The 27797-nt window shown below is 41.6% G+C and overlaps 1 protein-coding gene across 4 annotated transcripts in view; it reads right to left on the bottom strand.

Moving 5' to 3' along the window:
• The window catches only part of VPS8 (VPS8 subunit of CORVET complex), a 93565-nt gene that overhangs the window by 40104 nt on the left and 25664 nt on the right, over window positions 1–27797 (bottom strand). For 3 of the 4 annotated variants that reach the window (XM_062582256.1, XM_062582259.1, XM_062582260.1), the window contains 18 exons: window positions 26281–26371; window positions 24981–25027; window positions 23993–24082; window positions 22256–22302; window positions 21571–21793; window positions 20533–20622; window positions 18898–18949; window positions 18596–18638; window positions 17725–17797; window positions 13278–13397; window positions 13083–13154; window positions 10853–10972; window positions 10079–10135; window positions 9604–9686; window positions 7853–7937; window positions 7488–7586; window positions 3428–3517; window positions 2885–2931 (listed from right to left, as the gene is read on the bottom strand). In XM_062582256.1, coding sequence (XP_062438240.1) covers window positions 2885–2931; window positions 3428–3517; window positions 7488–7586; window positions 7853–7937; window positions 9604–9686; window positions 10079–10135; window positions 10853–10972; window positions 13083–13154; window positions 13278–13397; window positions 17725–17797; window positions 18596–18638; window positions 18898–18949; window positions 20533–20622; window positions 21571–21793; window positions 22256–22302; window positions 23993–24082; window positions 24981–25027; window positions 26281–26371 — 1529 coding nt within the window. The remainder of the gene's footprint in view (window positions 1–2884; window positions 2932–3427; window positions 3518–7487; window positions 7587–7852; window positions 7938–9603; window positions 9687–10078; window positions 10136–10852; window positions 10973–13082; window positions 13155–13277; window positions 13398–17724; window positions 17798–18595; window positions 18639–18897; window positions 18950–20532; window positions 20623–21570; window positions 21794–22255; window positions 22303–23992; window positions 24083–24980; window positions 25028–26280; window positions 26372–27797) is intronic. The other variant, XM_062582257.1, reaches the window with a different exon arrangement.

Here is a 27797-nt window from a genome sequence, read left to right as displayed (position 1 = left end):
TATACAAAAAAAAAGTAACCAAACTGCTGTGTTCTGAACTCAAATACTAAACTCTATCCACACGCAGAAGGCAGTAAGTGTTCTCCTTTTTGGTACCAGACCAAAAAAAAAAGTGCTTTCTCTGTCTACTCAAATGTGAAAAATGGTAAGCCATACGTTTTTGGTACAAGAACAAACAGTTAGTCTGGAAATAACACTGACACCTAAAATTCATGGCTTCTTCTTAACTGTTTCACTAAAGAAATCCAGAGAAGAGAGAAAGGAAAAAATGCTGGATGTCAAAAACTAATGATCAGCCTTGAGACCTGCAGGTCCTGCTCAGTTCAGTGAGATCAAGTACCTCTTCAACGTACACATGCCAACATTTCCCCTGCCATAATCTACATACTCTTTTCAGGAAGGAAGAGATCATTACTGACTTCTCACAAATCCCAGCACAAGTGAGTCTTGCCATGTCATGGTTAGCTGATCAATAAGAAGAGCCATTGTAACAGAACCTAACAGTTTAGACATCTGCTAATAAGTTTATAGACCCAAAACACTGTGTTGCTAAATACACTAACATTGTGGGTACAATACACAAATTGTATCACAAACAGATATGTTCCAATGCATTTGTTTACAGAGAAAAAAAACCTTAGAAAGAGGTTAAAACTGAAAACAAAGCAAAAGCTGTACTAAATGAACCTCAGTTCATTTATGTAGTATATGTTACACATGTCTTGGCATACACAACATTCTCTGTTTTCTGTGGCTGTTTATAAGACACGGACATATGGACATTTGGTTTTAATTTCCCTAGGCAGCTTCTATTAACCCTGTTCCCTTCTCTTCCTTCCTCCCTCTCCCCCCTCACCTCTTTCCAACTCCTTAAAAATAAATCTCTAGCTAAATTAAATAGGCCAAATTAATCCCTAACGCAATTCCACCAACTCAGTAGAGTTACACTAGCATGATGAGTCGTCCCCCATGTGATCAAGCCATCCTTCGTATTTCAGACATTAAAAGCTCACTTGCAGTCTCTCTCTCAATAAGAATTTTGCTCAGAAAAAAAAAAGACTATAAACATTTAAACTGACTGGAGACAAATGTTTTCTGAAAAACCTAATCAATTTTATGTATCGTTATACTACAAAGCATAGACACTTCTGCAGAGTAGGCCTTCTATAGTAAGATTTCTCTCTCCTTCTCTCTTTCAGGATATTGTTCAGCTCATTTTGATATGTCTTAGAAGGAGACAACCTTATTGCATTGCTAACAGTCCAGAGGACCTTGAATGTTACAAAAAAATCATCCCAGTGGTCAATGCTATTTTGTCCATTTTTCTGCATTAAAAACCCCACTTATCTTTTACTTATTGAGTAGTCTGGTACTGCAAACCAGCCAGTACAAGGTTGGCCGTCACTGCTTGGGATGCTGAAAATCATACCGCAGTGCAGAGACTTACTGGACTCTGTTCACTGTTAGCAACTGTTCACATAAACTTTGCTACAGTGCACGTGGCACAAGACGACAAGCACGCACCCTGATGCAGCTTGCTGAACGTCAGCCTTAGAGGGAAGAGCAAAGATTTTTTTGTAAGATCAGATACAAAAACTTGTTCCTTTTGCTGGTTTGAACACCTGGTATGTTGCTTTTGATTAGAGGATAACTACTGGAGAAATGGTTGTATTTAGGTCTAATTATGGTGGAGCTAGATTAGATGGATTTATTATTCAAAGATTATGGAAGAGATTCTATACATAAGATTAAAACACAGGTTAATTACTACTTTCATCAGGTCTCACTTGCTGTAAATGAAGTGATATCACAGCATAAACAGAATCCTACTTAACATCCAGCTTGATATAATTTCTGCTTAACTAAATCATACAATTCCTTTACCTGTAAAACCCAACCAAATTTTGTCAGAATGTAAAATCAGAATTTTGACTTCTAAGAAACATGATAGGTGTAGGAACTAACCCCTTCCATACAAACATGATTCTAAAACTTCTGAAATTGTAAGGTAAGGCTTTTTATTATTATCATTATTATTTACATCTTAACAAAAACCGGAATAGTGATTATTCCCAAATTCTATCTTCCAGAACATGCTTTTTCATTACTTTCAAATAAGAACCAAAATATTAACCCTTGAGTTTATAAAATATTATCTTAGTTCTCTTCCTGATAAAGCACATAATTACTTTGTAGCTGATTGATAAAACAAGTTCTCTCCAGAAATTATTAAAATGCATTGCATTAACTATTGCTAGAAAGCAGCCAGAGCTGTGCAGATATCAATGTCTTACAAAATAAATAAGTAAAACCAAGGGCTTGTAGCATTTGAAACTGATTCAACAGAAAGAGAACATTCAGTGCTGAAACACTGAAAGAACTGGAGCAGATGGAGCAAACAACTAGTTAAAGAGAAGTTTGCTATGAAATATGGCAGTAAATTTGAAATTAGATATAAGTGAGAAATGCCAATAGACCAAAGTATCTTTCTGTTTCTGTTAAATTTTGGGCACCTCAGGCAAGTAATTAAATCAGTGGGTGCCTGAGAACAGAAATGGCAGTTCAGTCACAGGGTAACCACTTCACAGCCTTCCCAAAAGAGCTGGTATGCAGTGCCCAAACTCCCACCAATGTGGAGGCAGCGTCACACTGCACTTACTGGAACCCACACCACTTCCCAGTTAGGAAACTAGACGTGGGCTCTGCTAAAGAATACTCCACCGAACAGTGTTATTCTTCCTTTTCTTGGGCAGTTTGAAGAGTAAGTCTCCTCCTTTAGACCCTAAAATTGCATGTAGACCACATACTGATACATTGTTTCAGAAGAATATATTTAACTCATTTTAAAGCAAGGGTTTGTAAATGGTCCAACTTTCTTACATACCTCGGGTCAAGAAGACTCCTCAGAAACTGAAACAGTAAGAACCGGTCCTACATAATAGGAAGAGACAAAGTATTACCACTTTAAGTAACGTGCTATAAATCATTTATAAATTCCTGAACCATATCTATTGAAGGAAATACTGTTCTCAGCTGGCACTTGCTTAAGAAGTTTATTTAGGCATTTTCCGTAAGTGAACCCTTATACGCCACTTCCTTTAAGAACATGTTTGCTGACATCAGGTCTGCCTGACCTCTGAGTGTAAGCAACAGCGGACTTCAAACTGAAAAGCGTGCTGTCCAGTGACACAATTAGCAACTCAGAGATCATAAATTTTTATGGCCAGGTAGTCACAAACAGGCCAAATAATTTAACGCAGCGATTCTTGCAGCTGAAAAGCTATAGCTATGTAAAGACAGTGCCAAACTTAACATTACTCTTCGCAATCTGCGAAGTGAATGACTGCACCAAAGGGTGCCGCGTGTCTCTCATAAGCACGGCAACACCGCTGCAAAGAAGCCCCAGCCAAGAACGTCGACACTTTACCTGAAGGTTTGTAATGATGCGCTCAGTCTGCTCGCTGAAGTGAATGGCTACCAAGTCAGCTGCTTTACAGGGGCTCAGCAACAACAGCTCCTTTGGAGAGGGAATCACAACAAAAACAATTACCTTTAATTTTATAGGTGATCTAATTGTGTAGCACCACTGAATCCATTCATATTGTAACTGCATCTTTACCTAGACGAAAGCTCTAGAATAATGAATGCCATCATCCAAAAAGGATTTTGAAAATAATTATAAGGAAAGGTAGTTTGGAAAAAGACACTTTTGAAAGCCAATGATTTAAGTCTGCAACAGAAAGAATGCAAAACTCTTCACACCAGTCAGACAACATCTCTGTTCTAAGGCCAGTGAATGATTTCACGAGCCTTTCTGACAACAGTCCTTTACTCTGTGCTGACAAGACCAGCTAGCGCCAGCTGGGAAAAGATCCAGCAGTAAAGAGGAAACAAAGCCACCAGCTGACTCTACAGGGCATTTCTCAGACAAATAGAAACAGTTTTTAAATAGCACTAGCCTGAACTAAATTGTAACCAGAGGTTTGGAAGCAAGTTTTCTGAAATCTCGAATTCCCCTATTATCTGTCCAGAACTGAAAGAGAACCTTAGAATAATTTCTTCACTGTAGTATAAAGGGGGAAAAAATTCTTTACGGTACCTGTTGTTTGTTTCCTGCCAGGCTTGATGTAAAAGATCATACTAGATTATACAAGTTCACCTGACTCATGTTCTGAGTTTCCAGCTCCTAATGCTTTCACACTTCCAATGGAGAAGCAATAATTGAGAAGCAACTGCTTCAAACAGATTTTTAGTAAACAATAATCCTTCCCAAACCCTCCTGCTAAGTCTACAAAGGAGAAAGCACTGCCTTAAAAAAACAAAAGCAATTGTTAACAGTGATATAGAAAGAAAAGTTTCATAAACACGCACCCGAAAAAAAGAAAATTCTGGAAAAGCTGCTTAGCGGTAACTCGGTCTCCTAACACATGTAGCAGCCACCTATTCAGCTGGCATCAGCACCAGACCAGGGTGAAGGGAAGCAAGGAAGCAACAAGGCAGTAAGTTACTGCTCTTTCCAAGCTGAAGGACCTGGCCGTAAGCTCGTTAAAGAAGACATGCCACACAGGAGGCATTTTGCGAGGTTTGCAAGGAAAATTGGCCCACTGCATGTAACCCAGAACATGACAACATGAAACCATACTGCTTCCAAAGTAGGTAAGACAAAGCAGATCTGCAGTGTTTGACTCCGGAGCTTTCTTGCATGAGCCACAGCTCTTAATTGCTTCCTCAGTACCAAGAAGCATGATTTATTCATCTGACAAGCCTAGGAAATCCCGTGGATGCAAAAGGTCTTAATAACAGCAGCACAGTTAGAGGAACACAGAAAGGATGCAGTGTCACTGCCTCAACTTGTCTGGATAGTGGCTGGAGTTAGACGGCCAGCCTTCCCGTGACTGTCACTCCTGGATCAGTGGTGAGCTTCACAGCCTCCTCCACGCAAGCTCTTCGGCAACTTCGGTCCTCCAGGTTTGAACAGTTTGCAAATACGGCACATCTTGAGCAGACAGCCCTTGAGAAGACAATAGCGACTCAAGGTATGCGGCTCTGAGGATAGAAGGCGACCCTCACAAATAGCATTGAGACTGAAAAGAAGCCTTAGATCTTACTTTGAAAGTGATAAACATCATAGAACAATTGCTGTGTAGAATGATGGAGAGAACAAGAAATGGCATTGATTACAAACTCTATTTTATGTCATACACCCACCAGAAAGGACACCACTAGTCTCAGCTCAAAAGGCTGTTTTGCTGCTTTCATACCTCAGCAGATGAAAGGACAGCACCGTCCCAGTAAAATTCTATTTACTGCTTTATATCTTATGAAAGTTTGAGAGCAGGATTAATACACTGGAAAAGAACAAAAGCCCAAGGCAGCCAGTGAGCTGCTAAGCCACATGATGTTGTTCATACTGTTCACCTATGCTTGAAAAAGGACCGTGCCAAAAGGAAGGAGGAAGTGACAGCATCCAAGAAAGGTGACCTACAGAACTGGTCATCTTCCCCATATTTTTCCAAGGAAAGCAGCAAAAATCGGCTTAGATAAAAGCAGCAGGTCTCTTTCAGCAAAGATAGTGGAACAGTACAAGAAATCCTACATCTAAGGATAACCATGGACAAGTTGAGAGGAAGATTTCCCATTGCTTGCCAACAACAGCAAAATATGCAGCTTTGACAAGCTGGACATGGGCACTTCTGACACTGTACAATATTCAAGAAGTGGCTCCATCAGCCTGGGGAAACAAAAACAAACACAATATGTAAAGTTGTCAGTCTTAGCCTACGACAACCTTATCAAAACTGCTGCAATACAATGAGAGACATCAGGAAGGGCAACCCAGGACATTTCTGATCTGTCCTGAGACACCAAAGCACGGAACCACAACCGTCGAAAGCCTCAGGCTGAAGACATCCAGCAAGGAGACATACCTGGGATTTGATAAGGACACATGATAGTGCTTATGAAGTGAGACTTGCTCATGCATAAGGCCAACCAACTTGGGCTGTATATACCAATACAAGCAGAGGAAAGCATATTCAGTAGGAGAGAAACCAGGCAGATTCGAGGAAGCATCAAAAGGGACAACATAGTTTGCTCAACTCAGAAAGGCCAGCATGTCACCACATTTGTTTTAAAAAAATCAGCAGTGAGCCAGGTCTATTCAAATAAAGCACAACCATCACCTCCAACAACGTTTTTTGTAGACTCCTCAAGTGTACCTGAAACATGGAAGTGAGCCCAGCAAGGTGTGTGTCATACAGCTGAATTCACATTGTTTAATGTCTTTTGAATCATCTTCATCTTCGTTTAGTTTCTCATTAGTCATCCACTGCTTTCAGATACTAGCAGAGACCAGACGTATTCTGTACCTTTCAAATGGTCCTCGGTACTTTTTTGTCTGCCTTGCAGGATGTGGATTTCTGTGGCTGTTTTCTGGGCAGGCGTATGACTGCTTGCTTTATAGACAAAGTTATGTCCTGGATCATCCCCAGATCACCCTGGAGGAGGCTGACACCACCTTGAAAAACTAGATGTAACAGATGCCTGATGTCTGACTGGACAATCATTTTACGCACATCTCCGTCTCCTGAAGCAGAGGGAGATTGAGGTGGTGGAAAAGGTTATTAAACAAAGTTTGGCAAAAGTTTGTGTCTTAGGGTAGAAGTTAGGTCTCCATCTTCCTGCAGGATAGAAGTGCCCTGGGTACCAATGTTGAATTTAACACAGTAATATGTGGAATCCAATAGCACAAATTGCGAGGCCAGTGATGTCAATGTCTTGACCTTGCTGCTGCAGGCTTAGGAGATGAAAGACTTGCTCATGGATCACTTCTCCATCATACACTGTGCACTAGCCATCACCTCCTGATATGGTCACATTATCCAAAGAACAATACTTAAAACTAAGAAACCAAGGAAGCCATCCTGAATCCAAGAGAGAGACTTTCACTAGTGTATGACATTAGTGAAACCATACAAGCATGTTGAAAAAGTCAGAGCAAGTTGCTTTGTTCAAACCAAATGCTGAAGAGAAATGCCAACAAATTTCACTCTGCACACCAAGATTTTCAGGATCCTGCTAACTGGTGGTCTAAGGTAAGATCCATGAATCACGCAGACAAATGCTGAAGGATTTCTTAAGCAATTTTCTGATTTTACCAATTACGTTTTGAGTAGTTTTGACTTAACTGTTGTTTGCCTCATTTTCCCCCATCAGGGCACTCCTCTCCACACAAGACAAAAATCAACCAGCACTTTGTGCCAAGGGAAGTGAGAGTAAACCTGTGCTAGACATCACAGGCAGTAAGGCAACTTCTTTTGTAGCTATTTTCATCTTTCTGTTCATAACAATATCAAAATCTCCTCTTTTTAAGGCTTACCAAATGCTGTCACTCAACACAGTGACACTTCTGCTTACAGAGCAGCACTAGGCAGATCCAGGAAGAGTTAGCAGGAGCTCAGATATGCCAGGTTTAAGCCACACTGTACCTCTATATGGTCCAATGCTTTCTGCCACACTGACTGCTTCTCTTCAGCACTGTACCCAGGCATAGAGAGGATGTTGTGAATGTAGTTGAAAACTTCTTCCTGAAAGGCAAAAAAACATAAATGGTATAGTACGTTCCACACCCCCATTAACAACATTAGATTTTATCAGTCATTTCACACACACACACACACACTCACAGCCTTTACCATAGCTAAGAAAGGCTATGGTAAAGGGGTAAACTGAAGGGGAGGACAATTTTAAGGTAGCAGACAGAAGAGCAGAGCTGCTACACCTGTTCACACTATTACCAGCAGGGTGGGCTACACTGTTGTCAAAAAAGGTCAACAGCACCAAATTTACTCACCTTTCTCACTGGATCACGCAGGTAACAGCCGATGATTTTGTCATAGCGAAGCTCTCGTTCATACATGAATTCACAAATCTGATAGCTAAAATGAAAAAGATACTTTCCATTAGGAAAAAAAAACAAAAAAAACCACACACTCACTCAGCACTGACTCAGCAGAATGCAAGTACACAGGCCAGACAGCACAGGTCGGCAGGATAGCTGACTGTGATGCCCCAATAGATCTACACACAATCCCAAAGGAACATTCCTCTATGTTAGCTCTTCTACATCCTCTGGACACCTTCTACTTCTCTCACCCCTTAATCACCATCTCTATGATACTCCTCCCATCATTTTTTAGTTTCAAAAAGGACCAGAAGATTTAACTCAGTAACTGCTGCTGCAAGACCAATACTCAACAGGAAATACACTATGTTTTACAAAAAGCATTCAAAAGTGTCTTATATTAAGGCTTTTACTTTTGTAAAAATCACACAGGTTAATATAGGAATTCCCCTCCCCAAAGAAGTGTTTCTTTCAGGGGCTCCAATTTACCAGCCACAGGCCAACCAGCCTGTGAGTTTCCTCTTTCTGGGAGTCATCATACAGAACAGAGAAACTGGTGTTATTAAGGCAAGAGGCAAGGGACAGATGACAAGAATCTTTAAAGAAATTAGGTTCCACTGGCTCATACATCATCTTGCTTATTTCCATAACACAGTCAGCTCTAAGCTAGGCCAATGTACAGTACTGGCTCCAAAAATACACTAAACGTGGCTCAGTAGCGTGTTATGACACAGTAGGTTAGCTTCAATTTTTAATAAAAATCTTTAAAACTTTGAGTCAGGAAGATATGAGATGAAAACAGTTTGTAACTGAAGCAAAACAAGTGAAAAAACTGGTAAATAACTTCACATCACCATTTCTTTTAGCTCTGACAGCAGTGACTGAACTGGTGGCACTGTTACACTTTCTCAAGCAAGGAGAAAAAAAAACCCGTATGGACATTCACACGATCAACTTGCTTGTGACTCAGATTCTCAGGTGCTTGTGCTACATTTCTAAGTCATATCAAGGCTGAGAACTTTGGTAATTCCTTCTAGAGGACGTAGGAAAACAGGCAGGGCACGCTCCACCTTTTCACTTCTATGCTCTGGTCCTTTGTAGTACGGTGGATTCACATAACTCACGTAACGTCCAAATTCAAGTCCCAGACAAAGATGCCCTGGGTGACTCAGTCCAGGCATGATAGACACTTTCCAGAAAGGTAAAGTAACTAAAGGAGATGGTGGAAATTTTCAGCCTTTCCAGACACAGCATTTGTCTCTCCTACACAAATCTAAAATGAGTAGTGTGGGGGTGGCTCCAGACCCTAGCATGCTTATAAATCCACCTGTTGGCCTCACCCCAACCAGTCATCTCCATCTGTCAGTGGCAGAGCATTCAAAAATACAACTACACCTTTGAACAAAGACTTGGCTCTAGGATAGGAAATGCCAAAGCTCATCAAGCTCCACAAAGTTTCACACTGAAAGGTTCTCACAGCTCTACACAAAGCATTGTTAGGGTAAGAGGAGGTGTGAACAGCCAGTGAGATAGGAGAGAGAGACTGGTACAGATTAAATATGAACAGGTAAATGAGGCAGGCACACACAAATGCATAGGGAAAATAATGCAAATTACAGCTGCAAAATTGGAACAGGATATCTGGGAGAAAAAGGCTTTGGAAGAGTTTTAAATTCAATATTTATATACTGTGCACTTACAATTCAGCTTTTTCTGCCATTTGGATAAGGCGGTTCTCTTCGAACTGTACTATTCCTCCTGCCTGGAGTAATTCCAAGAGGACCTGCAAATATTGAAAAGCAGTTAATTATAAAGCACTAATACCTGGACACTCAATGCTGTTTTAAAGTACATTGCTCCTACTCCAAAAAACTTTGCATTAACATGGGGATTATTTTACTTAAGTCAATTGTCCACTATGAAGGTCATGGGTTTCCCCAGGACTTTTTCTGCCTCTGTTCTTACTGTTGTCAAACCTCTCCTGCAGGCAGTAGGGAAAAGGATCCTGTTCCACTCCTGCCGCACACAGCATTGCCCAAGTTTTCCATGCAGATCCACCACTCCGAGCTAGGGGACTGCTTTGGCATACAATCTTCACTATGCCTTTCAGCCAGTATCTAGTCCCTGACAAGGCTGAGCTCATACTTAAAGAAACGTTCCTTTAAAGGTCATTACCTGTTGCCTCTCGGAATGGCGGGAGTCATCATCGGGACTGCACAGGAATTCAAGGACCTGTGCAAGGATGTAGGCGTTAGCATGAGTTAGGCCCAGCTAGCATAACCATTAATCTAAGCTTGTGAACTTTAACCAACTTTTTGCTGTAGCGTAAGTAGAAAAAAAAACGTTCAACCACCTGAGCCAAACAACAGAAGAGTTTCAGTGTGCTCAAAGGAAACGGACAGTCAAACTATGCAAACAATCGCTTTACCATTAAGAAGTGCAAAACTCCCCAGAGGTGTCCAGAACAAGTGGATTGTGAGCACCAACAACAGCAAGAGAAAATCAGAACATGAGTGCACAATTTGAATGGACTACTCCTCAACAAGGTATTCTCTGTCAAATTCTGTAACTAAAGACACCTAAAAATACTAGGGTAAGAGGTCCTGAAAGATCCTGGAGAGGGAAATGCTGCAACCCTGTGACAGAAGCAACCAAAGGAACCTGTCTTTCCATGGAGGAGAGGAGAAACGTTTTAACAGTCGTGGCCATCTCCATCTCCTGGGACCTCATACTATTTCTCACACAATTCCAAGAGGCTGAAATACAGACCATACTGAGCTTCTGTGGTCACTCCTATACCCCTACTTCAAAGTCATAACCAAGTCCTAGCAAGATGCTACCTGTTATATAATGCACTAGTTCTTTCGGAATTGCTTCAGTTTACAGCCACTTTCCATGGTACAGCACTTTATTTAGATTTTTTTCTGTTCCTAATGAAGGAATACTTGCCTGGTCAAAAAGTGTCCTGTTCACAAACAACGTGTTGTTGGGCTTGGCGAGCTGACGGGCAAGGAAGGTAAAGAGACAGCCAACCTGCGATGGGGTGAAGTCAGAATTCTCTACCATGACCTGAGAAGCGTTAGGGAGAAAGGAGAGAAATAAAATCAACAGAAGAGATTCATTCTGCAGCTGCCTTTGGGATAACAATCAGGATGCTGCAACAAGAAATCACTGTCTGGTCATCATGTCTTCCCCACCTGAGACACCCACACGATCTCCTTTTGCAAGTCCATCCTGGAGGTCAAAATAAGAGCCACTCTCTGTGGAATGCATCTCTGTTTGGCCTGAAGACACAGACATCTAACAGGCATATTCTCCTCTAAAGCTGAAGAGATGGGGCTTCTCTGCCCTATAGCAAAGGGAAGTACTCGTGCATGTGCCTGATTCTGGCGAGGGGGTAGGGTGGGGTAAAGAGCTCCAAACAGCAATGAGGAAGCCTATGTTTATATCCATTTCTGTAGTCTGTCCTAACGATTGGACATGCAACAGGGCTCCTGAGCAGAGAAATGTTGTTACATGAGGAAAAAAGACAAAATGAGTGGGAGGAAAAAATACATTTGACTTCAAGCCCCAGGCACTCACCACTTCAATTGCGGTACACAAGAACTAAGTAATAACTGTGGGTTTGGGAAAAAAGATTCTTTTCTCACATTAAATTAGCTGCAAGTCTCTACAGTTTATGAAACCTGTAGCTGTGCTGACGACTTCAAATTACAGAAAGCGTGAATGCCTAAGAGTTACCACAAAAGAGGTCTGAAACCTGAGGAGCACTTACTAAATGTCTGGCACACAAAACAAAGTATGATGTGTCCTCACTTGGTGTTTTAGGCTTCTAAATAAAAATAAATAAATTACAAATAAAAATAAGCCTACTCTCAATGTGAAATAGAGAATGTGAAAAGCCCCTGCTTGGAGAATCCCCCCTAAAAGCAATGGGTTTCAACCAGTGTTAGTGGAAGGTCTACATCAGCCAGACTTGCAAGTGCACGGCTATTTTCTAAGTGCTTTTATTGCCAATGATAAATTTCTTTTATTTAAGAAGCATTTTTTTTTTATTTTTGTTCAAAACGAGAGCAGATTCAAGACCAAGAGGCTGAGAACTCTCATAGCACTGAATCCTTTGCCTGCAGATGCATCTAATCCTGCAGCATTTCTCATAGTCACCATCCTTCTCCCTTCCAAGAGCAGGGCTGAATTTTGTTGCAGTTCAAGAGAACTTGCCTGCTGTGTGGCCAGTAGCACAAGGTAGCACTGTAAACGGGTAGATCCAACCCAAAGCTGCCACAGGAACATATTCCAAGGTAGCTCCAGAACAAGCACGGGGCTAACCCAGCACAGGGTTAACGAACATTGAACATCGTTACAGCAAAGTCTGACTCAGCCAGACTCACAAAAGATCCCCCACAGTGGCATTCTCTCAGCCCCCCAATGCAGCCTACTGCAGCACCTCTGTCACTGAATTCACTCACTGCTGCCCTTGCTCTCATCTATCACTGATGACAGTGACAGGGGAACACTACTTATGATATGTTTATACATAAACAGTTTCCAAGTGGAGTTACTCATTATTAATGCTGACAGCTTTGAAAAGGAAAGCAAAAGGCATCTGGCAGCAAGAACTTTTAATGAGAACATTGTGAAGGAACATGGTCTGCAAATGACAAGTGATTTCTAGAGCACCAGGCTGACAGCTCTGACACTCTTCTTCTCTCCCATCTACTAAAGATAGGCCTGTCATTGTGGGTATGTTACATCCCAAACACAGCATTTACAGACACAGGAGCAGGGTTTTTCAGAAGAGCATTGGCACCTTGCCAAGCACTAGATTCCCAGGATGGTTTTCTGCTGAGATGGAAACAAGGAGTAGAATGGATGAGGAGCAGATAAAAATGAACTTAACAGTACAGAAAGGAAGAATTTGATGTCAAAGTACAAAGCAAGTGAAATCACAGAAATGGAGAGCTTGCTATCTCCATGCTTTATGTGCACGAAGCATTGCTTCTAAATATCCAACTGATCACCTGTGCCAAGGTGAATCCAAGCTCCAGCACACCTTCCCAGAGGTGTCATCCAGCACAGGATTGGAAACCCCTCACCTATATTACAGGCTTTATTGCACAGTACCATACATAATCACAGTCAGACATATTCCCAGAGGTTAATTTTGGGGCACACTCACTTTCAGAAGTATATCCACAATTCTCTGTTGATATTCCACAGCTTGCTTGTCATTCTTAAAATCTTCAAAAGTCTGCAGGAGGCAAAACACTGACACTTTGAGAAGAAAGCCCTCCACTCCCAGCTCCCGAAATAAAAGCAAACAGGAACAAGCAGCCAAGCATTTTTCTCTTGGAGGAGTTTAATGGCCTCTTACCAGAGCAAGAACATTAAGGAATTCCCGAGTGTCAAAGTGGAGCAAGGTACGAACATAAGGATAGACCTCTTCATCCACAGATCCCTCAGTTGAATGCAGCCGGATGAGAAATTCAAAGACCTACAATGAACATTCAAACAAACATAGCAGGTTTCCTACACGTTTCACATAACTGCGAGCACAAGCACATGGGAAAGCAGCATCATGACCTCTTTTGCACTAAGCTTTAAAACACCTCTGGAGTTCATCAACGCTCTAACTTTAGTGATGTTTCCCACTGCAGAAAAATCTGCCCCTTAAAGGGAACCAATGAATTTCTAATCAATGAATGATCAGTGAAGGCTGATAGGTCCTGTCAGATGGAAGGACAAGAGCTAGTCTGGCCTCAAAAGTGCTGAAGGACCCTCAGATTGATGGGAAGCAGGAAAAGTCCCAGTGGTGAGATGTCTCAACAAAGTCTAGGCTATTCTGACTTCACAGATACGGTCACGCAAAAAGCGATCAAACCCAAACAAAACAAGAGACATCTCTAGAAAAAAAAATGACTCTGTAAACCATATGCCATCCCAACGTGCGAGACTGAAGGGTCGAAAATGGACAATAGTCACACCTAGAAGAAAGGACAGGGAAGGGCAAGGACTATTCTGCTGAACATGTAGTCTTGAGCAAAAATAAATAGCTGGAAAAACCTCCACTGGATGCCATCCTGGTGGATGAAAATACAGAACTCTGTCTTAAACAAAAAAGGAAAAGTATTCAAAATCCTTTTTCTCCTCCCTTTGTCTCAATCAGCACAAACATAGAAACCACTAGCATGGCCTGGTCAAGAAAGGACCAGTCAGTGTACACACTGTGAGTCAGTAGTCAGGGAGCTTCTTCAGAAGCTCCTCACTGCAGATCCTACCAAACGCACTGTTGCTGGTATCTCCAAAGTGTGAGATGACCCTCGGTCAGCTCTCCTCAGAGAGGTGTACAGGGCATAGCTCTTCCCCTTGTCAGTAGTTCGCTTGGAAAGAGCCAGTCAGTCTGCTCCTGCACTTTGAGGCACAACATCCCCACAGTTTATGGCCCTGCAAAGACTGATTTAAGTACTACTCAGCTCTGCAGCTCATCCATCGACTTTCTACCTCTGAAAGTTGAGCACGTCTTTCAAAATGAAAGCAACCCCCTTTACTGAACCACTGACAGGGAAGTCCAGACTTTCCAAACGTAAAGAACATGGCTCTGCTGCATCTGTCTCAGATGTGCCGTTGTCAAAGCTCACAACAGATCTGGCTTCCAGAAGAAAGACTGCAGACTGGTGTAGTGAAGGTACCGGCTAGCACTTGTGAGTACGTGTCAAGATACACACTGGGCTCCTGTGGAGAGCTGAATGACAGGCAATATGCTCTCCCAGGATAGACCAAGTATCCTACCCTCTGAAAATGCCACCTTCTCTCATTTACTCCTACTTTGAGTTAATTTTCCTCTCACCACTGCAGTGAAGAAGTCAGGAAGAGTTAGCAGCTTGACTTTCAGATCCACAGCCCCCTTCAGCCTGATCCCCACCTGCCAGCCTGCATCTCAACGCACCAGACTGTAGCCAGCGTGCTGGAATCAGGTTTCTAAACAGGTGTTACTTACCGCAGGGAGAAAGCACGAAAAGGAAAGTATTGCCTCTTAAAAACCCTGAAACAAAAGTGAAATGCTAACGACCAAAAGGAAAATAACTTCAGCAGTAGAACTAGCCAAAAACTCAGGAAGGAAAGATTTTTATTAGCACAAAGTCATGACTAGCAGCAACTGTCATTTTGAAATGTTCAGGGAAATGTCACCAAAGAGGTTAGGCTTTGCCTTAGGTGAAGCTCCTTAAATAGAAATAATCAGATTGAAGGTTGATGGAAATAAATAAGGAAAGGAGGTTTACTTGGCAGTGACAAAGCTAACTGTCAGAACATGCAACCTGTGTGTCTAGTCACACTTTTGGCCCAAATTCACTGTGATTTTAGCCAGGTGCTCTCTACCTTTGAGGAAAGCATCAAGGATGTGCTCAAACCTGTCCCACACAAATATGACAAGATATGTACAATGGCACCTGCTGCCTTGACACAGCCTGCTGACTTCTTGAGCAAGCCCTGTGGAAGAAGCTGGTTCTTCAGATCTGAAAGCTACAGTCACAGGCTCAGAAAAATATGATGAATCTGATCAGCCAAAGATAATCCATTGGATGAGGCTGCAGAGGAGATACAACTCTAGGCTCAACCTCAGCCTTATAGAGGAAGTAGGATAAGCCTGCATGCTCATGCCACCAGGATCTGCACAGGACAATAGCAGCACTTAGAGGCCTTGAGGCAGCAACTGCTGTTCCTAAAGTGCCCTGGGAAGATGATCTGGATGTCAGCTGACACAGTTCTTCCTGCAGAGACCAGGTAGAAGACCAAAAAATTGAAAGATGGACAGTCTGTCTGTGCTCAGCTCAGGATGCAAAAACAAGCAGGTGATCCTTGAGGGCCCACAGACACAGAGTTTTCTGAAGCACCTAGGAACCTGCCCTATAAATGCAATGGCAGGCCCTGCTCAGTGACAACTACAAAACTAAGGTTGGACAAGACAGGTAGGTGAAGAGGAATGTAGTGCCAGCCCAGTGCCTCCTAATCACAGCTTGAACAGACTGAGAAAGCAGACAATTTTATCACAATATGGCACAGCTCGGGGAAAAGCCACCACAAGGTTGGAGAATGTCCACAAGCCATGAGTTGCTTTGACCTCTTTCCTCAAGAGAAGGAAGAAACTGGCACACCTTTTAAGTTCTCTCAAAGAAACACAGACTGTTGGAAAAAGGAGGATGTCTTCCTAGACACCATCGCCCCACTAGGAAAGCCTCTTCCCCCCAGTGTTAGGGGCAGGGGGAAGTAACAAGGCCATGAGGGAGGGAACTGTCAGGCAGCCTGAACCACAGACCTCAGAACCATCAGATTCATTTCAGCTCCAAAAACTTAGATACAGTCATAGACACTAGTGAAAATAGGAAACTAAACCACAGATCAGACCAATTTGCCCCATGAAAAAAGCTGGGATCAGATGAGCTGGAACCAAATGCTAGGATACAGGAGTTTAAGTTCAGAACTGACTACATTTGCCTTTCTTTCCAAGTACCAAAACACACCTAATGTTAAATATTTTCCCAGTTCTATGGCCCCCAAAAACTCCTTCCTGCAAGCTCTCAAGAGAGGTTCCTCAGATATGCCAAAAGAAGAGATGCACTGCAGCATGTTAAACCTACTAAACAGCTCTGGCAAATAATTTCTCACATATCTGCATGTGAAGTCAGAGGGGGCAGACATCGCCAAGGGTGTAAGAACGCATTTAGGAGCACTTGATTAGAATGTGCTCTTGACTACAGCTGAATACTTGTGGTTTCCACAAGGCTGGAAAACTATCTTCAGGAAACATGAGGTCTTAATGAGCAGAGATGAGCACAAACGCACACTAATATAATTACGAACAAGAAATCAAAAGCCTCAGAGAAACCTGCAACCAAGACCTAAATCACAAAGACACTTCTACCTACTAAATGCTACCTCATGCTGTCTGTAGTCAGGGCATCCTCCACATCATCCACCCATATACTAAGTATGTGTGGATATAGCAGAAGCTAAATAGTTATTCAGTTCTAAGTGACAGGGCAGAAACGTTCATCCTGCATGTGAGAATTATAACTAGAGGACAGACACATGCTTGTCCTGAATATCTGAGGCTGGATAAACCTCAGTGGTGAAAATATGGTAACAGGACACTAGGACAACAGATGACTGTAATCAAGTTTAGAAAGAATAGACAGCAACATATCTGTAGCAACTTTGTGGCAGAAGTTGTCAAAAAAAAAAAAAAAAAAAGAAAGAAAGAAAGAAAGAAAGAAAAACCCTGTGCCAGTCCGAACTGCATGCTCCTACCCCTCAATTTACAGATGAAGGAAAAATATTACGCTCAGATGTTCAGATGGCAACAATTGTATGATTTCATTTTTTAAATATTTCTTTGGTATTTGTGGTGTCATATATCATATTGCAAGGATATAGCTGTCAGAGCTATATCCTCTTCTACCACAAATCCACAAAATGAAACACACAGTGTTTCTCGCAAAAGCCAGAAAAGAGCTGGATGAATGACCAAGATTTTGTTCACCTGCAGGTAGGCAAATCAGACACCTTGTTCTGCTCAAGGCAAAGTTAAGAGTTGTTGGTGCTTCTTTCTGCAAGAGCTGTTTGCAGAGAAGTAGCAGTCAGATTGTTGCACTAATACACATACAAGAACAATTTCACTGGAGTGATTATTTACTTTCAAAAAGGACTGTTGTATACATAATAGCGATAACCTTCTTCCTCCACCACACTATCCTTTTCTTCTCCCTAGTCTCAAGGTTGCCCTACCAGTGAGAGGGCCAATGGCCTTCCAAAAGGTTGCTTACCTGATTTTTAACCAAAGGTACCAGATCTTCAGGAATATCACCCAATGGATACGCACGGCCTGCCAAGCAGCAGCTGTGGAAAAGCAGGGGAGAGGCATTTTTAAATACAGCCTGATATTAAATGGATTGGGGCAAAAAGTTTCTCTTGGGAGCTAGCTTTCAGGATGCTTTTAAAACATGTCAAATCAATTCATTTTGTAAATATCAAACCACCTGAGAGTGGGTATGCAAAAACCACAGACAGCAATGCTGTTAATACACAACAAGCTAATGCACAGCATGAATTTGCACGCAAGGTATGCCAGTGTCACAACAGAAACGTAACAGGGGAAACTCAGGATTTTTCACAAACGTGTATTTTAGGAATCAGAAGTAAAGCAGATTCTAATGTTCACAATTTTGAATAGATTCCAGAATGACAAATTTGCTAAATAATCACTACTGTACAATGACCTCCTGCAAACGATAGGCAATATAGCAAGCGGCAACTGAGGACAGCTATCCCAGAAGGCATTACAGAAAGAATTAAAATACAGCTTTTCACACTATTAAGTCCTTGGCCAAGGAGCACCGCGTTGCAGATTAGGATGCAGAAGGAACTCTAATCACATTCTAAAGACAAAAACATCGTCTTGAGAAATCAGCTTCAACCTGAGCTCCCAGTATCCAAGCTTATCCTGCCTATTCACTCACGTGATGTGTAACAAGAAGTCACTGGAACATTAAGTCAGTTGTACAAAGCAGCCATTGCTATTTTACATACTCTTTACATATCTTAAAATATGCTGTAAGTTTTTGCAACTATAATGTATTAAAATCTGATGCCACCACTAGGCAACACCACACACACACACTTACTAAAGTACCTTACCTTATATACACAAGCAGCTTGTTGCCCATTACTACCTGCTCATCTACAAAACAAAAGTCCTTTATCACATTTTTGGCACAAAACAGATAGAGATTCAATCCTTTTCCACAACCGTTAGCAAAACATCTCACTTGACATGTGTGCAGTTTCACACACAGTTAAAAAGTGCTAAAGCTCTTTTCTGTTCTCCAAGACCCTTATATTTGGGGTACGCATTTCCCTTTCGCTTCTCTTTATTGGAAAGGAGCAGAGACATTTGAAGCACGAAAACCAGAAATCCCTAAAAAGAAAGAATTCTGTACCTGTAAGAGATTTCCCAGCATTCAGTGGAGGCGCAATGACTCTGAACAGTTTCTGTAACAACAAAGAGAGTAATGTTGCCACCTCTACTTGAGAACACCTTTCAGCACTGCGCTGAGAGAAGAGCCAGTTTTGTGCACACCAGTCAAGGGAACTCCTGAGTCCTTTCCAGGTGTGACCTCTATAGTGCAGGGCTCAAGCAGTTATGAAAACTCAAACCAAACATTCTGCTTGGTTTTAAAACAGAAATCACTGGAGCGTATTCCCCACAGAAACTCTGCTTTCTCACCATATCTTAAATCTAGCAGGAGCAGAGGACACTCAGACGTGGCAAAAGATACTTCCCCCAGCTGATGTTATGACATACAAGAACACAGATTTAGTCCAATCAGACAGCTGACTAACCCTATTTCCTATTCCTGCATCTTCTGCCATCAAATTATGCAAATCTTCATGATACCTTGCAGGCTCACCAGCAAGTCTCTGGTTCAGGAATCTAGAGTGAAGACTAGTCTGAATTTAGAGCTCTAGAAAGCAGAAAACAAAGTTATCTGTGCGTCTGTAGCTAAACACTAGGTTTCAAGAAGTCCCTTTTAAATTCACAGACACCTAAAAAGCCTCCTTTCTGAGAAAATTAACTGAGATTATAACAGCTATAAATTGCATTACAATAATAATATTTAGTAAGATTCACATTCAAAATGGTACAACTCTCAATTTTAGCACAGTTATGAAAACACAAGCAGTTCCTCCTTACTGAAACATTTTTATATTACAGCTTTAGGCTTCAAGAGAATTTGGTATATCAGGCATATCTTCAGGGTTAGCAGCAGCAGCAACAGGCTCTTTAGCCACAACACAGTATCGAGCCCTGCACTCGCACGGCTGATACACCATGCTCAAGTGCTAAGAATAAAGCCTGGCTTGACGTGGGAACAACTTCTCTCCCTTTTTCTCCCCCAAGCTCTGTACACAGTAAGTTATTCTTTGTTTCCATTATTATCCGATACATATTAATACACTAGTGTGCCAGCAGATGAAGAACTTCATGAACAAGAAAAGGCATGAAATGCTCATAGAGCATCTCACTCCTACACTAGTGTTAATCCCATTGCACAGAAAGCTGGTATCTCCTCAGCACGTCATGCAGCACAGGCCAGATTCATCATCAGCAACATGCTTTTAATAGATAGTTTTGCAGTGCAATTTCTTCAATCCATCATTTGTTATTCTCTTCTACTTCTTCACATTTTGTATTAAAAGGACTTTAAATTTCCTGCTCTAACTTTGCAGAGCATTGCTACCTCAACCACATTGTCAAAGGGAAGTTTATAGAAATCATAAATAACTTTTCTCCTCTATTTCATCTAGTCAAATAAGCTTCATGTATCATATATGATTTCCTCCTCAGAATCAAAAGAACAAACAACATATAAATAGTGAAGGAGAAGATAATGCATTAGTTTCAAATGCTGATTCTCAGAAAGGCTGTTGGCTGAACATGCGAGCACTATCTCAATGCACTTCAGTGACAGCATGCATCCCGTTCAAGTTCTGCAGAAAGTGAGACAATACCTACAGAAGGAAAAGGTTAAGAGCGACTTGGTACCCTGATATACCACAAGCATCTTTCCTACCTCCATGGGACTAATGAAGTCATTCATCCCACTGTTGTACACATAGATCATGGCATCGTAGAGATGGTTTTCCCAGCACAGAACTACCACCTGCATGGAAACAGCACAATGTAGATGCACAGCTCTTCCTAGCCCACTATTTTTTTGTTCCTGCTCTCTCAAATACAATCTCTGTTCTTGCACTTGCATCATTCAATAGGATAATTTAAAACAGACTGAGAATTTCCATTAGAGAACTACACTCCCTACATGGACCCAAGGGGAGTAAACTTCATGTATTCATGTGAGCTCATTGCTCACACAGCACAGACGAAATCAAAATGTCTAAATTCTAGCCATCATAACCTGCATAAAGTTACAAAATAAAAACAACAGTTCTTCAAAACCCTTGACTACACTTGTTTGTTTTTTGTCTGGGCTAGTGAATCATTTTGTCAAGTTTGCAAGCAATTCCCTCCTTGGGATGGAAAGCCAGGCGGTGGGATAAAAACTGGACAAGGAATACAGGACTATCTGGGGAGAATATAATTTCTACTCCACTAATTTTGCCATGCAAGAACAAGCACCTTGGCACAGCAGGCTGGCAGGTACTGAATTAGTAATGCCAGCTCTAATTTTTTGTGCCCCGGCAGCCTTTGATGCTAGGTAAGGTACTAAAAACAGGAAAAGACTAACCCTGACTGGCTGGTATTTTCCAACATATCCAGCTGTTGATGCGTAAGTGCATTCTGGGACACAAACTGGTGGAACGACACAGGCTTACAGGAGTGTGCGCAGGACAGCTTGGACACAGCCACTCTAAACAACGCCCATATTCGGGGAACTTGACTCCAGAGAGTGGCTAAGTTCTGTCACGTATTAATGACCAAAAGGCAGTAACAGTTTGGGCTACACAAGTTTTGTTCATTGAAAGGTGGCATCGTATTTTCCACATGCTATGCTGTGCTTAAAAGCACAACGAAAAGCTTGCATCAAAGGCTAAGGGATGTTGCCACTTACTCAGAGGAACTCCATACAGCATTTAGTACAGCAGCTCACCTGCTGTATGTCTAAGCTGGTGATATCCATATGCACAATGCAGGCTTCCATATTTTCCAATCTGTTCTTGTCTTGGAAGTGAAGGAGCAAGTCTTTCATCACTTGAGCTGTGATTCCCATCAACTTATCACTTAAGATGTATGGCTCCAAGCACTCCAGAAAGATGCCTTTAGCTACAGAATTCTCACTCATCTTATCATATATCTGGTTAAATAATAGATCCCTGGGAACGAAAGTAGTGTTTAGTTATCAAATAATCTTCTTCTTATTGAAATCTTCCTACTTATCTACTTTTTAAGAGCTCCAAATTAAAATTATTTCCTTTGTATTTTTTAAGCTCAGCAGCCTAATGCTCTGTTCAGCTCCTACACTGATGCAGGTTACATGCAGCTTCACAGGATTTGTTGCAACAAAAAAAATTGCTGTTAGAGGAGAAATGAGGAAGATAAAATCTGTCAAAACACGTTCTTTGTTGAGGGGGAAAGAGTTTGAAGTAAACTTTTATTCCTCACTATATCCATGAAAATTTAAGAGACACTTTTCTTTGAGTACCAAGTACCCTGACTTCAGTATCAGTTTTTAAGCCTCTAATCTAACCACTTGAGATACCAAAGGAAGCAGTGTGCTCAGGACTACATGGGTTAGTGATCTGCCTTGGGAGACAGGCTTGGAAATTCAGACTTACATGCGCTGGAGTAAGAGACAGTAATCAACTATGACAGGCACCACATCCTGCAGAAGAAACATAAAAAAGCTTTAGGATCTGGCAAAGGTCCTACCAAATAGCACATCCGCCACAGCACAAAATGAAGCCTGGCTAACAGAGTGCAGAATCAGTAAGTACTTGAGTCAGCTGGTAGTTGGCACAGTTACAGCTTTTCCACAAACCAGAGTTTGCCAGGAAAGGGGAATAAAGCCACTTACAGATTTGCCACTTCCACACCTAACACACAAACCTTCCCCAACCCCACTGCATGAATTCCGACTGAGACTGAGCACTGCAGTAACGGGTCAAGGTTGTGTCCTGCTGGACAGCACAAGCACCACAAATCTGCGTGGAGGAAACACAAGCAGATATAAGCCTTAGAGCAAAGAAAAAGTGATAATAGAAGCTCATCAGCAATCCCAGGGCCCTTCTGTCCAGATGCAAGACTTTTTGTAACGTCTCTGAGAGATCAGGCCAGAGACAGAAATGTGTGTTTTAGCACCTCCAGCAGCACAAGTAGGTAAGGCGAAGAAATCCCCCAGTTCTGTGCAAATGTTTTGGGGTATTCCTTTTTTTTTTTCTCGTTCTTTAGAAAGATTTTTTCCTTTTTTTACTTACCGCTAACAAATCAACATTTTCCCACGCCTGGGGCAAAAGGACCGTAAGATTTTTCACCCCTAGGGCTGCTACAGCACTCAGCAGTCCAGATAAAGCAATGGTGGGTGAGGAAAAACTACACCTAATCTCATTCACTTGTGTGAGCAAGCTTCATCTACTGAGGGCACTGAAACTTTTAAGCCCAGTTTTAGTGAAGATCAATTTCTCAGCAGCACAATGTCTAAAGAAACAAGGTGGGTGCAAAGACAAAAGACAGTCTACTCTAATTTTCTTTCCACCTGATTTAAACTTCCAAACAGTTCTTGCAGCCAATGGTAATTTAAACCTCCAAAGCTCAGTCATCAGCATCCTGAATAGCATGTAAAGTCACCACTGGCTGCATTACATCTCACTTGTCTAGCTAGAACAGGGCGAAGGAAAAATTGTAACACTGCTCAAAGGTTTTTGACTGGCATTCAAAAGTTAAGAGCTCTAAAGACAAACTCGAACAAAGACTTGACCAAAGGCAATGACAGCTCATGCAAACAGGCACATGGTGAAGTATGTCACTACTCCTGCCAATCCTAGAGGCAGAGATCTCAAACCCAGTGCAGTGGTAGTTAAACAGGATACACAAGACGAATTGAATATGGCTTTCAGAAAGGGAAATAACATTTCACATCTACTACGGGCCTGTAAAGCAGTGAGGTCTACGGACAAGGGAAAACATATTCAACGGATAACTCAAATGGCACGTGACAAGCAATACCCACAAACGAAAAAACAGAAAAAAAAGAAAAAAGGCTCCTAAAAATCTAGGCAGCTGCAGACAAAGGCAGGTGGGTACTGGGGTAGGTCATCTTTGGTCTGAATGGGTATGCTTGTTCTTAATAGGAGATCTCTAGTCCCACTTCTGCAGAAGACAGAGGGGATACAGGTCCATTTCTGTCATCTAGTAGTAACTAAGTCCTAATTTTAACAGTGCACACAACATAGGTAAGAGTTAAATAGCAATGCAGCACAAACTTTCAAAAACATACAAGTAACTTTCCCGGCAAAGCAAACGTTTGATTCAAACTTCAAAAGATCTAAACATCAGAGTCCTCTGAAGCACCATACCTGAAAATGTTGCTCCATAACCTGGATTTTTCCTTGGTCTGGACATTTCTTCAAAGTCCGATCAGCATAATGGAGAAGGATTTCAACCATCTGAATTACAATTAACAAGAAAATTCACTCACATGTTACACTACAGTCTCTACTAGCACATTTTGTAGTCTGACTTGGGTGGCTGGCAGCAAACCCTGTTGTCCTAGTCTGGATATGAACTATCAAGGGCAGGAGGGAGAAGAGGATGGAAGAGGGTACAAACAGCGCTCAGAACAGAGCTGCCAAGAGACAAATGCACGACATGGCACAGAGGTGATTAAGATTAATCGTCACAAATGATACTGCAGGTCTACACCAACTTTAACTGACTGGGACATTGGGCAGCCAATCTGACAGCAAATTTCTATGCAGATGAACACATCCCAAAGCACATGTTTTTACCCAGTGCTCAAGTTTTAGTGCAAAACTTTAGCAAAACTTATCTACCTGCAAATAAAACATGCATGAAGAACAAAGAATTGGCTGAACAATTACTGCAATAATTACATATTTTAAACACACCCTTCCCAGGAAATGGGTTTCTGGTGACAACTGAATGTGAACAGTCAAAGAATTTATTCTAGATGTAGAAAAGTCAGCATGTTATGTACTGATGGGTATTTATCAGTCAAAGGGCAGGAAATTCATGAGTTGGCTACAGAATAGGTTTCTGTCCACTATGAGAGGACAAGAAAATGGACTGTGAAATCGCAAGGGATGGATGTTAATATCACAATGTTTTGCTAATGCTTCAGATTTTATCCCCACCTCCACCTGAAAGGTATTTCCAAGTCTCTGCTAAAATATCGCTCACAATATTAGCAAGCGAGGCAACACATACACTTCCTGGAGTTAGTTGGACTAAGTTCTGAAGAAGAGAAGTCACTCCTTTCAGGAACACAGCTAGCATCACAGCAGTATAAATTAAAAACCAATCAGAAAGAAATCAGTGACTCACTCTGTCTGCAATGACTGCTTTCCGCTTGCTTGTGTCCCCAGACAAACCTAGAAAGAATGACGGGAGGGAAAAAAAAAAAAAAAGTTATCTAAGCTATAAGTGGAAATATAAAGATCATCATAAACCCCACAATTCAGGGGCTAGCACCACTACCCTGGAGATGTAGAGCTCAGGATATCTGAATACATGACTTCATGAACTGTTTTCAGCCCCCTCTTCTGAGGAGCTCTTTCTCTCAACGTAATGGCTGTTCAGCACGACTGCAATGGAAAGCGCCTGCTCTCAGTGCTGCTCGACAGAAGCGAATGAGTTTAGAGGACAGCTAGAGAAGGGCTTTCATAGACTGTTTATGTTTGGCTAATCGATGGAGGATACCTTGATGCAAAGGAGTTGAACTTAGTGCAGTATAAAGGAGAAAAGTTCTTAAACGCCAACTCAAAAAGAAAGTAGTTCTTTTGAATATGGAAAACTACCTATTTGCTTAAGTATATTATATCCATGTGTTAAAACAAGACACAATTTCATGTACTAATTATGTCACAGCAGGAGGATCTTATCCTGAGGACTTGAGAATCATGTCAAAATCGCCAGAACTTATTTGCTGCAAAGCGTCAAGCGTTTAGCAGACTACTTATTCAGCACCTGTATCCTTCCCTTTAGTGGCCAAGTGACAGCAGGTAGCAGTCAAACACAGATTAGGTCTGATTCTCCCTTAAAACCAGCAGGCTACCAAAGGCACTACAACTCTAAAAAAAGCTAAACGTGTGTGTATGTGTGTGTGTGTGTGCGTGTATGTGTGTGTGTGTGTGCGTGTATGTGTGTGTGTGTGTGCGTGTATGTGTGTGTGTGTGTGTGTGTATGTGTGTGTGTGTGTGCGTGTATGTGTGTGTGTGTGTGTGTGTGTGTGTGTGTGTGTGTGTGTGTGTGTGTATGTGTGTGTGTGTGTGTGTGTGTGTGTATGTGTGTGTGTGTGTGTGTGTGTGTGTATGTGTGTGTGTGTGTGTGTGTGTGTGTATGTGTGTGTGTGTGTGTGTGTGTGTATGTGTGTGTGTGTGTGTGTGTGTGTGTGTATGTGTGTGTGTGTGTGTGTGTGTGTATGTGTGTGTGTGTGTGTGTGTGTGTGTGTATGTGTGTGTGTGTGTGTATATATATAAGAGTGTTGTTTCTTGCAAACCCAAAGCAGTAACTGTACTTTCCCTACTTTAAACAATTGTCTTATATTTTTTTCTGGAACAGTGAATTCAGTACATGCACAGGTTTAAAACCTTTCTTTTTTGTTGAAACCACAAGGAAAACTTACCTACTACAGCCTTTGCTTTACCTTCATAAAAAGACCAAGCTAGAGCCAAGGCATCAGTGAGACGCTCTTGTTTCAGAAGGTGGTCAACTCTCTAAAATAAGAAGTAATATAGGACTTTAGCATTCCAGAAAACACGATGCCCCACTTCTTTAAGAGCAGCATTTCCTAATTAGTTGCTTGTGATTCTTGACAGCCAGGGGACAGAGGAACCTCAAAAACTCTCATTGTAATAAAGAATATCATCTCACAAAGATCCTTCCATACGCAAATTTACTGCTGAACTGTTAAGAGGGATAAGAAACGCCAGACCTCAGTTCACCAAGTCCCTGCGGATTGCACTGCAGGTTAAATGCTTGATGAATGGAGACTTACAGCATCAGGCAGTGTCTCTGTAAACACAAAGAATCAAAATTTTCCATTGCCTGTCCTTGCCTCATGATTTAAAACACATGACTCTGCCAAGTTTTCAACACACAGACATGTTCATTCTACTTTTTATTTTCCTTTGAGTTCAAAATCAATAAAGATTGAAGTAGGTCACAAGTATTTTCTACTTTAAGGAATCATCAACACAAAAGGTTGAGCAACATTAGTCTGGATATTTTAGGTCAAGCATTTTAATAAGTATTGTTTGAGAGAAGAAAGATTCTGCATCTTGGAGCAGCATTCTGCACTGCAGCCAAGAACTAACTCTCAGCTTCACACCTTAATACCTCAATGTACTTGATAACTCAAGTAATTTCTACAATAAAGAGGCCTCTAGTATGATAGGAGCTATAAAGCAATTTAGGAGGAACTTGGCTCAGAGCATGCAAGTTGTGACTGATTTCTGAATTCTAGGAAAACTAGTACATGAAATCACAGATCAAAACAAGACTTTTCATTAACAGTTTACCAAACCAGAGGTGGTAGTAAATGGCTGGAAGGAATACTAGGTAAAGGGAAGTGATCTTGGTAACCAAAAGCAGAGACTGTACCAGACAAAGTTTAGTAGAGCTGAACTCTTCATACTTCATTAAAGACCTTGATGGAGCATCACCTGAAGGAGCTTGTAATCACAGATGAGTATAAGAGCCATAAAGTAGGTAAGGGGGGAAAATGCTGACAGTCACTGTTCCAAAGAGAAGTATGAGACTGAAGGGAGGTCACTATTGGGATTCCTTGAAGATCAGCCCTGAAGCCCCCTCTTATATAATGATTTTGCACATGCAGAGTTTATTAATGAAGTTTGTTGATGAACAAGTTGGCAGAGTACTCTCAATATACAGTGTGGATAGTATTGTAGACAGACAGAAACAACAAGACGCCCTCCAAAGCTGGGTAATAGAAATGTGATGTGATCCAGTGTCACATACTGAAGAGTCAAGCAACTTACAGTGGAAATCAGTGCCTGACTATGGGATATTGGTGAACCACAGGACTGTCATGAGCCACTGACATAAAGTAGCAAAGCAGCATCAAAATGAGACCCAAGGGAATATGAGGCATGGCATATCTGTGATATGGGAAGAGTTGAA

This window comes from Rhea pennata, chromosome 9 (assembly GCF_028389875.1).
Source record: "Rhea pennata isolate bPtePen1 chromosome 9, bPtePen1.pri, whole genome shotgun sequence".
NCBI classification, from domain to species: Eukaryota; Metazoa; Chordata; class Aves; order Rheiformes; family Rheidae; genus Rhea; species Rhea pennata.
The sequence above is the reverse complement of the archived record's forward strand: the minus strand, read 5'-3'. Positions and strand labels throughout refer to the sequence as shown.